The sequence below is a fragment of the Pan troglodytes genome, chromosome 11 (assembly GCF_028858775.2).
Source record: "Pan troglodytes isolate AG18354 chromosome 11, NHGRI_mPanTro3-v2.0_pri, whole genome shotgun sequence".
Taxonomy (NCBI): Eukaryota; Metazoa; Chordata; class Mammalia; order Primates; family Hominidae; genus Pan; species Pan troglodytes.
The window spans coordinates 15,757,398-15,771,068 of record NC_072409.2 but is presented as its reverse complement, the minus strand read 5'-3'; the positions used below and the strand labels follow the sequence as shown (position 1 = coordinate 15,771,068).

Sequence of the window (13,671 nt, the reverse complement as noted above, 5' to 3'; positions counted from 1 at the left end):
TGTATATGTGCCACATTTTCTTAATCCAGTCTATCATTGTTGGACATTTAATGACTATAAATCATGCTGCTATAAAGACACATGCACACGTATGTTTATTGCAGCATTATTCACAATAGCAAAGACTTGTTCTCTATAGATCTTGCTATGGGTTAAATGTTTATGTCCCCCCAGAAGTCACTTAATCCCCAATGTGATAGCATTTGGAGATGGATATTTGACAGGTAATTTAGGTCATGAGGGTTGGGGCCCTCCTGATGTGGTTAATGCCCTTATAAGAAAAGCTTGCTTCCTCCCCCTGCTTTCTGCCATGCAAGACTACAAGGAGAAGACAGCCCTCTGAAAACCAAGAAACAAGCCCTCCGCAGACACTGGATCTGTTGGCAACTTGATCTTGGACTTCCCAGCCTCGTGAACTGTGAAAAGTAAATGTTGTTTAAGCCACCTAGTCTATGATTTTTTGTTTGTTTGTTTTTTTGAGACCAAGTCTCGCTCTGTCACCCCGGCTGGAGTGCAGTGGTGCAATCTTGGTTCAGTGCAACCTCTGCCTCCCAGGTTCAAGCAATTCTCTTGCCTCAGCCTCCCTAGTAGCTGGGACTACAGGCCTGTACCACCAGGCCCGGCTAATTTTTTGTATTTTTAGTACTGACGGGATCTCACCATGTTGTCCAGCCTGATCTCGAGCTCCTAACCTCAAGTGATCCACCCACCTCAGCCTCCCAAAGTGCTGGGATTACAGGCATGAGCTACTGTATCTGACCTGGCTATGGTGATTTGTTATAGCAACCTGAACTGATTAAGACAGGTATCTACCTCAAAGATCTTTTAAAAAGTGAAAACACACTTTCAGTTCTGATTTCTCCATGCTCAGGAAGAAACATAAACTACAGAGTAAATGCTCTATTAATAACTATTCAGTGTAAGAACAACGTGGAAAGATGCATATTGTAGATGACATAAGAATTATGTCATTAATTGACAGTGTTGCTTATCTTTAGGTGAGTACAAGTCCATGGGAATGTCCAACCTGAGAAGACTCTCTGAATTTATTCTCTTGGGACTCTCCTCTCGGTCTGAAGACCAGAGGCCACTCTTTGCCCCTTTCTTATCATATACCTGGTCACTTTGATGGGAAATCTGCTCATCATCTTGGCTATCCACTCTGATCCTCGACTTCAAAACCCTATGTATTTTTTCTAAGCATCTTGTCCTTTGCTGATATTTGCTACACAACAGTCATAGTCCCAAAGATGCTTGTGAACTTCTTATCAGAGAAAAAGACCATTTCCTATGCTGAATGTCTGGCACAGATGTATTTCTTCCTGGTTTTTGGAAACATAGATAGTTATCTCCTAGCGGCTATGGCCATCGACCGCTGTGTAGCCATTTGTAACCCATTCCATTATGTCACTGTTATGAACCGCAGATGCTGTGTGTTGCTACTAGCATTCCCCATCACTTTCTCCTATTTCCACTCTCTCCTACATGTCCTCCTGGTGAATCGGCTCACCTTTTGTACATCAAATGTTATCCATCATTTTTTTTGTGATGTCAACCCTGTGCTGAAACTGTCCTGCTCCTCCACCTTTGTCAATGAAATTGTGGCCATGACAGAAGGGCTGGCCTCTGTGATGGCTCCATTTGTCTGTATCATCATCTCTTATCTAAGAATTCTCATCGCTGTTCTCAAGATTCCCTCAGCAGCTGGAAAACACAAAGCCTTCTCCACCTGCAGCTCCCATCTCACTGCGGTGATTCTGTTTTATAGGAGTATTAGCTATGTCTATTTGCAGCCTTTGTCCAGCTATACTGTCAAGGACCGAATAGCAACAATCAACTACACTGTGTTGACATCAGTGTTGAACCCATTTATCTACAGTTTAAGAAACAAAGACATGAAACGGGGCTTACAGAAATTGATAAACAAGATTAAGTCTCAAATGGGTAGGTTCTCTACAAAGACCAATAAAATCTGTGGACCCTGATTACAAGGAGTGTGTGTGTGTGTGTGTGTGTGTGTGTGTGTGTGTGTTAGCACCTGATGCAACTCTTTTCTTGAAAAAACGTTTCTTCATCTTCACCATTTGTAGCTTCACCTCGTGGTTTTCCACCCTGTGGTCTCTGTCATCGTATGATTGAACAATTAGGATGTCTTGGTATCAATGCCCCAATCACAGACTCACCTCATAATATATCTTAATTCCAGAAAATCACATTCCCTTTACTCTTTGCATATTTATTTGGAGCCTCTCATATTTCTTTGTTTTTATAAATTCATCCAAGTTTGGTCATTCAATTATCAGAGAATTTTCCTATATACCTATGTAGAAATTTAAATATGTGCAATGATATTATGCACACATAGTCACTCTCTTCTATTTAAAGCTGTCAGGAATTTTTTGCAGGCATGTGTGTATGTATGTGCAAGTCTCACCTGCCCATGAGACTACAGGCTATGGTCCCCCTCTCCACCTTTTTAGAGACAGGGTCGTACCCCCCTGTCACCCAGGTTAGAGTGCAGTGGCACTATCATAGCTCACTATAACCTCAAACTCCTGGGCTCAAGCAATCCTCCTCCCTCAGCTGCTCAAGTAGCTAGTACTACAGGTGTGTACCACCACCCCTAGATAATTGTTTTAATTTTTTGTAGAGACAAGGTCTTGCTATGTTACCCAGGCAGGTCTCAGACTCCTGGCCTCAAGTGATCCTCCTGGCTTCAGCCTCTCAAAGCACTGGGATTATAGGCGTGAGCTACCATGCCCAGCTTTATGGTCCCTTTTTAAAAATTATCACAAGAACTGAATGTCCTGGGCTCTGGAGTCATAGATTCTCAACAACTGCTACCAATTATCTGATTGACTTTTTCTTTTTTTTCTTTTTTCTTTTTTTTTTTGAGACACAGTCTTGCTCTGTCACCCAGGCTGGAGTGCGCAGTGGTGCTATCTTGGCTCAGTGCAATGTCTGCCTCCTGGGTTCAAGCAGTTCTCACCCCTCAGCCTCCCAAGTAGCTGTGATTACAGGTGCCTGCCACCACGCCCAGCTAATTTTTGTATTTTTAGTGAAGATGAGGTTTCACCATGTTGGCCAGGCTGGTCTTGAACTCCTGACCTCAAGTGATCTGCCCGCCTCAGCCTCCCAAAATGCTGGGATTACAGGCGTGAGCCACTTCCCCCAGCCTGATTGACTGTTAATAAGACAACTCTATGTCTCTACATGAGTTTGAGTCTCTACTCTTTCTTCTTTTCCTATACCTAAGGGGCATTCATCCCCTGATTCTTCCTGGGGCTTCTTGCCTGTTCGCTCTTCCATCTGGAGATGCATGTATTTCTAGGCGTCTCTAGGTGGTTAAATAAAACACTGAATTTAAAAATCTCTACTGTCTCCTCTATCTGTCTAGTTTTTTTGCTCAGAATAAAAAAAGGTTTATTCCATGTAATCAGAAATGTTCCCTATGGTCACTGGAGGCAGAGTCAAAATATCAATAAATATAAACTACTAGCAAGGGTCTCTTGGGTCAGAGTGCCTGATACAAAGGAGGCTCTCAATGTAGTTGGGGAATAAATTACATGACTTAGGAAAGCAGTCAGATGAATTATTTCCCACAATATTTTTATGCAGCAATTTAATGAGTTTCTCTTTCTTTCCTAGGATTCGTATTTTAGTAGATGGAAATGTCGAAGTCAAACAAATTAATCTCTCATGGTGTTTTAGACAATGAGCAGATGGATTATCTTAAAGTTTAAAATGATAGAATAAGGTTCTGGGGATCTATTACACAGGAGGTGACTACAGTTAATAATAATGTATTGTATATTCCTAACTAGCTAGAAGAATGGAGTTTAAATGTTCTCACCACAAAGAAACAACATGTATTTGAAGTGATGGATATGTTAGCCTGATTTGATGATTCCACAATGTATACATGTATCAAAACATCACACTGTACTCCACAAATATATACAGTTATTATTTGTCAATCAAAAAATAAAGTAAAACTTTTTTAAAAGAGTCTTTAAATACCTTTGTTTTTGCCCTTGTTAATCCCTAACCAAGGGTAAGGCAGAATCAAAATAAGGATATACTGTTCTATTTCATTCCTTTATTACATGTATTGCAAATTAATTTTCATTTCCATGCCAACTGCGGATTCCTGCATTGCTAATGAGAAAACTTATGTGCCTACCACTGGGCTGAATGAAGAACGATGAAGATTGAGTATGTCTACAATGGGCATGGGAGCAAGGAGCACTGGTACATATAACAAGTGAATTTTCACAGTCACCACAGGCCTCAAGACTTGGGCATACTTTCATTCTATAGCATAACTTTTTAAAATTTTTTATTTCCATAGGTTTTTGAGGAACAGGTGGTATTTGGTTATGTGAGTAAGTTATTTAGTGGTGATTTGTGAGATTTTGGTGCACCCATCACCCAAGCAGTATACACTAAACCCAAATTATAGTCTTTTATCCCTTACCCCCCTCCCATCCTTTCCCCCAAGTTCCCAAAGTCCATTATATCATTCTTATGACTTTGTATCCTCATAGCTTAGCCCCCACTTATGAGGGAGAACATAAGATGTTTGGTTTTCCATTCCTGAGTTACTTCACTTAACATAATAGTCTTCAGTTCCATCCAGGTTACTGTGAATGCCATTAATTTGTTCCTTTTTGTGGCTGAGTAGTATTCCATCATTTTATATATATATATATATATATATATATATATATATGATGTTATATATATATATATATATATATATATATGATGTTATATATATGTATGTGATGTGATTATATATATGATGTGATATATATATATCACAAGTTCTTTATCCACTCATTGGATATGAGTGGATAAAGCATTATGTCTGAGTAGTAGTCCACCATATGTACATATATATCACATTATATTATATTATATTATATATTACACTATATTATATAATATATATTATATATAACTCTATATTATATATTATATATTATATATAACACTATATTATATAATATATATCATATATAATACTTTATCCACTCATATCCAATGCATATATATCCTATATATATAACAACATATATATATAACATCATATATATATAACATCATATATATATATATATGTGTGTGTGTGTATATATACACCACAAGTTCTTATCCACTCAGTGAGTGGATATAAACTCAATGAGTGGAAATAAATCAATGTGCTGCTATAAAGATGCATGTGCAAGTTATCTTTTTTGTATAAGTTTATAGATCATTCTATAGCTTAATTTGTATAGTTTTTTTCACTTTTTGCTTTGCCCAATTGAGGCCCAATTCTGAGTTTCTCTTATCCCAATTCAATAATTTCTCCATGACTTCTGTTATAATTTAGCCCCATTTATTCATTTCATACCCCTCCTGGCTGTCATTGCTCCCTCCACGCTCTTTCTTTAAACTCTCAGGACTTAGGCAGCTTACTCCTGATGTCCCTAATATAGAGCAGGGTTTTTTTAGTGTGGTCTACTTTGGTTCTATACTAGAATCTGTTGCTAACATCCGCCCTTTTTCCATCCATTTGTCACCATGGATGATCATTAGGGCTTGCTTTGGATTGGCAACTGGCTTTCATTACTCCTCATACTCTCTAGTGATGACCCAGTAGAGATGTCACCATTTGCCATCAAGAAGTGGTTAAACACTGAATTTAAAATCCTCCACGTAAATATATAGTATATAGTAAATCCCAATATATGTTCAAATCTATTTCTGAACTTTTGATTCTGTTTCACTAACCCAATCATCTCTATTTGTGTCAAACCATAATGTTTGATGGTCATAGTTTTTAAAAATATATACTAAGGTAACTCTTCCTTCTTTGAATCCTACTTTTCAAAAAAGTTATTGACAATTCTCACACATTTATTTCTTCATGTGAAATTCTCAAAAGTGCTAAAGTCTTTCTTTTACCTTTTTATCAACTATGTTCACATGTGGTGTCAAACATGAATTAGGCTTGAATTGTGTCCTTAGCTGTAAGGTAAGATAGTTTAAATAGATGGATGGATAGATGGATGATAGATAGATAGATAGATGATAGATAGATAGATAGATAGATAGATAGATAGATAGATGATAGACAGACAGACAGACAATAGATTGCCTCAACCACTCTCATGCTGTACATATAGGCATATAACTACATAAATATATGGCAAAGTTGTACATGGAAATTGTTTTAATTGCTGTATATGTTTTCCAAAAACCTATTGGGGTTCTGATTGAAAATGTATATAATTTGTACATTGGTTTGGATAAAACTGACATTTTCATGATATTAAATCTTCCCATCCAAGAAATTTCTATATCTTTCCATATGCTCAGATCCAGATTTAAGGAGCAATCACTCTTGATTTTCAGATTCAGAGCATGCACTGTAAATATTTAACCAGAAGATAACTTCTCTTTCATCTCTAGGTGGTTTCTAGGGCACCATTTCTGTTTCAATCAGCCCTAAGTTCCTGGATATCCCCAAAATCTCACCTTAAACTTAACGATTAGTTTCCTATAAAAGTTATTTTCATTCTTATTATATACCCATTTCTATACTTTGATTCTTCCTACAAACTGGACATACTCTGTGGTCACTTAGCATTTGTTTGACTGCCTCAAATGACAGGGAACCCACAACATAATGGGGTAACCTATCCAACTGTTGGACAGCTTCTGTGTTAATCAGAATCTGCCTTCCTGCTATAATGCCTTCAAATATTTTGGTAACTTTCAATGTATAGAAACCATTGATTATTATGTTGTCAAGTTTGTCAAGCTTTTCCCTCTAAAAAAAAAATAGCCTCCTATATTAACTTCAGTTCTATTATATTCTTTAGTTTTAAATATTTTGTAGACAGATATATAACTATTTCATCTATATATCTAATTACTCTGATAACATTTATAATCACTAATTTCAAATGCTAAATGCCCATATATACATTTATCTCATTTATTTCTTTGTTTCACTGATATGTGTCTTATTCTGCTTTATGTTGCTATAATAGTATACCCATGACTGGGTACTTTATAAAGAAAAGAAATTTATTTCTTACCATTCTGGGGACTGGGAAGTCCAAAGTCAAGGGGCCTGCATCTGGTGAAGGTCCTCTTGCTGTGCCACCTCATGGTATAAGGTGGAAGGGCAAAAGAGCATGAGGGAGAGAGCAAGGAAGCGGATTGTACTCATCCTGTTATCAGAGACCCACTCCTGCAGTAACTAACTGACTCCTGAGATAACAGCATTGAACCATTCATGAAGACAGAGCCCTCATGACCCAATCACCTCTTAAAGTTCCCACTTCTCAATACTGTTACATTGGGGATTAGGTTTTTAACAAATGAACTTTGTGTGACACATTCAAACTATAGCAATATGTACATTTTTTTTTTTTTTAAGACGGAATCTTGCTCTGTCGCCCAGGCTGGAGTGCAGTGGCGCGATCTCGGCTCACTGCAAGCTCCGCCTCCCGGGTTCACACCATTCTCCTGCCTTTAATTGCTATAACTTAAGAGCTTTTAAAAAATCTTTTAGGGCAAGTCCTCCATCGTTGTTATTTTTAATTTTTTTGATCATTCTTAAACAATTTCTTTTCTAGAGAAAATTTAACAATGGTTAATCAATTTCACAAAAATTTTCTTGAGATTTTGTATTGTATATATTGAAGGTGTACAACATGATGTTCTGATATATGTATACATAGTGAAATTATTATTATAGTCAAGCAAATGAACATATCCATCATCTTACATAGTTAGCTTTTCTAGTGTACTAAAAAGTACCTAAAATCTATTCTCTTAGAAAATTTTCATTCCTAGAGAGAATAAAATACCTAGGAATCCAACTTACAAGGGATGTGAAGCACCTCTTCAAGGAGAACTACAAACCACTGCTCAAGGAAATAAAAGAGGATACAAACAAATGGAAGAACATTCCTTGCTCATGGGTAGGAAGAATCAATATCGTGAAAATGGCCATACTGCCCAAGGTAATTTACAGATTCAATGCCATCCCCATCAAGCTACCAATGACTTTCTTCACAGAATTGGAAAAAACTACTTTAAAGTTCATATGGAACCAAAAGAGAGCCCGCATCGCCAAGTCAATCCTAAGCCAAAAGAACAAAGCTGGAGGCATCACACTACCTGACTTCAAACTATACTACAAGGCTACAGTAACCAAAACAGCATGGTACTGGTACCAAAACAGAAATATAGATCAATGGAACAGAACAGAGCCCTCAGAAATAACGCCGCTTACCTACAACTATCTGATCTTTGACAAACCTGAGAAAAACAAGCAATGGGGAAAGGATTCCCTATTTAATAAATGGTGCTGGGAAAACTGGCTAGCCATATGTAGAAAGCTGAAACTGGATCCCTTCCTTACACCTTATACAAAAATCAATTCAAGATGGATTAAAGATTTAAACGTTAGACCTAAAACCATAAAAACCCTAGAAGAAAACCTAGGCATTACCATTCAGGACATAGGCGTGGGCAAGGACTTCATGTCCAAAACACCAAAAGCAATGACAACAAAAGCCAAAATTGACAAATGGGATCTAATTAAACTAAAGAGCTTCTGCACAGCAAAAGAAACTACCATCAGAGTGAATAGGCAACCTACAACATGGGAGAAAATTTTCGCAACCTACTCATCTGACAAAGGGCTAATATCCAGAATCTACAGTGAACTCAAACAAATTTACAAGAAAAAAACAAACAACCCCATCAAAAAGTGGGCGAAGGACATGAACAGGCACTTCTCAAAAGAAGACATTTATGCAGCCAAAAAACACATGAAAAAATGCTCATCATCACTGGCCATCAGAGAAATGCAAATCAAAACCACAATGAGATATCATCTCACACCAGTTAGAATGGCAATCATTCAAAAGTCAGGAAACAACAGGTGCTGGAGAGGATGTGGAGAAATAGGAACACTTTTACACTGTTGGTGGGACTGTAAACTAGTTCAACCATTGTGGAAGTCAGTGTGGCGATTCCTCAGGGATCTAGAACTAGAAATACCATTTGACCCAGCCATCCCATTACTGGGTATATACCCAAATGACTATAAATCATGCTGCTATAAAGACACATGCACACGTATGTTTATTGCGGCATTATTCACAATAGCAAAGACTTGGAACCAACCCAAATGTCCAACAATGATAGACTGGATTAAGAAAATGTGGCACATATACACCATGGAATACTATGCAGCCATAAAAAATGATGAGTTCATATCCTTTGTAGGGACATGGATGAAATTGGAAACCATCATTCTCAGTAAACTATCGCAAGAACAAAAAACCAAACACCGCATATTCTCACTCATAGGTGGGAATTGAACAATGAGATCACATGGACACAGGAAGGGGAGTACCATACTCTGGGGACTGTGGTGGGGAGGGGGGAGGGGGGAGGGATAGCATTGGGAGATATACCTAATGCTAGATGACGAGTTAGTGGGTGCAGCGCACCAGCATGGCACATGTATACATATGTAACTAACCTGCACAATGTGCACATGTACCCTAAAACTTAAAGTATAATAAAAAAAAAAAATAAAAATAAAAATCAAAAAAAAAAAAAAAAGAAAATTTTCAGTGAGCAATATGGTATTGTTTAACCCATTTCCTGTTTGCCCCAAGAATACACTTGTCTCTAATCCTAATGTAACAGAAATGTTACATTGTTTTTTATCCATAAAATGGTTTCAACATTCGAGAATTACTGTGAAGATTAAATGTTTTATGTGTATAAAATGCTTAGACCAGTGCCTGGTTCATAGTAAGCATTTAGTCAATGTTGTTGTTGATGCTGTCACTCTCTTACCTGTTCCTTTCATAATACCTAATGTGATCAGATGGAAGACCTGATTTGAACATCCTAAGAAGATGAACTAAAGTTGCTTCATCCAGAGTATGAATTTAATGGAAAATAGAACAGTTTAGACAAGAAAGGGATTAAGAAGGCTGACTAGATGAAGGTAGTATGTTCCTCCTCCAGGGAGAGGAACCAGAATAGAAAGTAGGTACATTTCAAACAGACCATCTAGAAGAGAATGCTAGGATTCACCAGAGAAAATACAAGCAGCACCAAAAATAAGTAAAGAGAAGGTTCAGGACACCTTGCCTAGTGAGGGACTGACTGAGAGCTGAGAGAGGCTCCTAGATGTGGGGAAACAGTAAGAGAGAAACTCCCAGGTTTCTCTGGACTTTGGGAGAAACCTTTGACCCTCTAGACCTTGGGCCTGACATACAGAGCTGCCTAAAGATTGCACAGAGATGTCATTCCAGAAAGGGAACCCACACGGAATCTCACAGGCATCCGAGCCTAGACCAGCCTCAGCCAGGTGCCATTTAGAGAGCCCAGATACTGGCGATCTACATACTTAGCTGCTGCCACTGTGCTGCTTCAAGGAGAGATAGGAGAGACTGGGTGCTCCCATGCACCCCTGGGAGGATCCCTACCACTCTGCTGTGGAATGCTGTTGAGATTGAGATATGAGCAGACCACATTTCCCACAGCTTCTTGCCCATGGTGCTCACCTGAGAGGGGATCCACGCTCTCTGGTAATAAGCCCACAAATGACACCATTTTAAGAGTTTAATCCTGGGATTTGCCTCACCCTTGGGCCAAGTTTGAGTTGCCATGGCTGCAGCCAGCACCCAGTCAAAAAGGGACAAGGAAACCAAGCTGTCCTACACATATATAGGACAATATTCACTACCCTGCTACAGGCTGCTGTGAGACTAAGACTTGAGCAGACCCCATTCCCCATAGTTTCTTGCCCATACTGCTTGCCTTAGGGGGTCCTCCCCTCTCTGGCCACAAACTGACAGCTAGCTTCATTTCGAGAGTTTAACACTGAGCTGTGCCCCACACTTGGCCCAAGTTCAAGGCAATACAGCTGCAGCTGCCACTCAGCTGGGAGAGAGACAGGGGAGGCAAAGCTCTCCTAAGCACACTAAGGGTAATACCCATCACCCTGCTACAGTGGCTCTGGGACTGGGGACTAGCCTGCTCAACCCATCACAGCTATCAAGAACACCAATATGGACCACTCGGGTCCCTGTGGTTTGCTCCACCACTGATACTGCCATCACCCACATTACACCAGCTGCCACAGGATATGAGAACCCACCCACACACCTGGCCTACCAATCCCACTACTAGCTTCTAGTCAAGCCACTTGGGGCCCAAGAACCAGCCCTCCAGGACACTTTAACACCAAAGTCACTGTAAGTTGCTCTGGGCTTAAAAACAGGCACATTAAACCCACTGCTGCCACCACAGGGACCTGGAGACTGGCTCAGTCAGTGTCCAAGTCCCCAGCAAAATCTTGCCACAACCTCAGCTAATAACTGTACCCTAAGCCACTGAGGAAATCACGGATACCACTGACTCTGTGTACTGCTAAAGAGTTCATGCAAAGATCACACTATTGCAGGCACCCATAATCCTAGCCAAAGTATCCTACTCAACCAACAACATACACATATCTTCAGGAAAGAAATTCCCCTACCAAAGCAATTTCAAAAAAAAATTGGAACCAGCAACTGCTTCACCAGATGCTCAGATATCAAAAGGACACAAAAAAAACATGAAAAATTGGGGAAATATAACACCACCAAAGGACCACAACTGTCCTGCAACAGATCCCAATAAAAAAAATTCCTCAAAATGTCAAGTAAAAGATTCAAAATATTGATTTTTAAAGGAGCTCAATGAGATGCAAGAGAAATCTAAAAACTAATATAAAGAAGTCCAAAAATCAACTTAGGATATGACTAAAAAATTACCAAGGAGATAGATATCTTTAGGGAAAAAAAAGCAGAAATTCTGGAATGAAAAATTCATTCACTGTGGAGTACAGTGGTTCATGCCTAGAATCCCAGCATTTGGGAAGGCCAAGGTAGGAGGATCACTTGAGGTCATGAGTTCAAGTCCAGCCTGGGCAACATAACAAGATCCCATCCCTACAAAAAAAAAAAAAAAAAAAAATACAAAAATCACCCAGGCATAGTGGTGCATGCCTGTAGTCCCAGTTACTTGGGAGGCTGAGGCTGGAGGATCACTTGAGCCCAAGAGTTCAAGGCTGCAGTGAGCTATGTTCACACCACTGCACTACAGCCTGGGCAACAGAGCAATACTGTCTCAAAAAAAAAAAATCATTGAAGGAAATAAAACATACATTTGAAAACTTCAATAATAGACTAGAAAGCAGAAGGAAGAATCTCAGAAATAGAAGACAAGTCTTTTGAAATAATACAGTTAGACAAAAGTAAAGAAAAAGAATAAGAAAGAAGGAGCAAAGACTTCTAGACACCTGGGACTACATAAGATGAGCAAACCTATGAATTATTGGTATTCCAAGGGGGAAGAGTGATCAAAAAGTTTAGAAAATCTATTTGAGGAAATAGCTGATGAAAATTTCCCAAGCCTAGCAAGAGAGTCTGATATCCAGATATAGGAGGCCCAGCTATCCCCAGGAAAAAACATTGCAAAAAGACTTCAACATAACATGTATTATTCAGAATGTCTAAAGTCAAAGTAAATGAAAGAATTTTAAAATTAGCAAGAGAAAAGCAGCTAGTCATCTATAAAGGAAACCTCATCAGATTAACAGCAGACTTTTCAGCAGAAACCTTATAGGTCAGAAGAGAATGGGATGGCATTTTCAAAGCACTAGAAAGAAAAAAAATCTGTCAGCCAAGAATTTTATATTCTACCAGAAAAAGCTTCATAAATGAAGGAGAAATGAAGTCTTTCTCAGACAATCAAATGCTGAATAAATTTGTCACCTCTAGACTGGCTATGCAGGAAATGTTCAGAGGAGTCTTAAACATGGAAATGAAAGGTCAGTATTCATTATGATGAAAACACATGGAGAAATAAAACTAACAATTCTTATAAAATAATCACACAAAGGAGGAGGAGAAAGGAATCAAATGGCAACATGACATAATTTGTTAAAACCGTAAAGATAAAAAGAGAAAAAAAAGAAAAAAATTATAAAACGATTTGTAAAAATTAATAATATGACAGAAACAAAGCCTCACATATCAATAATAATCTTGAATGTAAATAAATGTTCCACTTAAAAGATAAAGATCGGCATAATGAATAAAATAAAATCAAGATCCAGCTATACGCTGCTAACGAGAAACTCACTTTACCCATAAAGACACACATAGACTGAAAGTAAAAGAGTGGGAAAAGATAGTTCATGCAATTGGAAACCAAAAGCAAGTACGTGTAGCTATATTTCTATTAGATAAAACAGACTTTAAATCAAAAACAGCAACAGGCCCACACTCAGACCCTAGCCCTGGCGGGTGCCCCCACCACACCTCAGCCACTGGGCTCCTTCCCTCAGCCTCTTCTCTGGTGCGCCCACCCACTCCCTTACTTCTCCCCCTTTCCCTCCTCCCCATCCGCTCTCCTTCCCTCACCTCTTTCCTCCCCACCTCCCCTCGTTTCCTCCCCCATCCCCTTGACTCTCCCCTCCCTGCCCTCACTCTCTTGCTCACCCTCAGCCAAGCCCCCACTATGATGGAGGCAGGTGCCAGTGCCATTGTCACTGCTGTCATTGCAGAGTGGGAGTCAGGTTCCCAGAAAGCA

General features: G+C 39.0%; 2 protein-coding genes across 2 annotated transcripts in view; one reads left to right on the top strand and one right to left on the bottom strand.

Annotated features, from left to right (window-relative positions):
- The window catches only part of OR1L8 (olfactory receptor family 1 subfamily L member 8), a 265,279-nt gene that overhangs the window by 129,125 nt on the left and 122,483 nt on the right, over positions 1–13,671 (bottom strand). The gene's annotated exons all lie outside the window — the stretch shown is intronic.
- Positions 842–3,085, top strand: LOC100612643 (olfactory receptor 1L3). The gene is given in 3 exon segments (XM_009457241.5): positions 842–1,097; positions 1,100–1,195; positions 1,198–3,085. Coding segments are annotated over 3 exon segments (969 nt in total). The 5' UTR covers positions 842–1,012; the 3' UTR covers positions 1,986–3,085.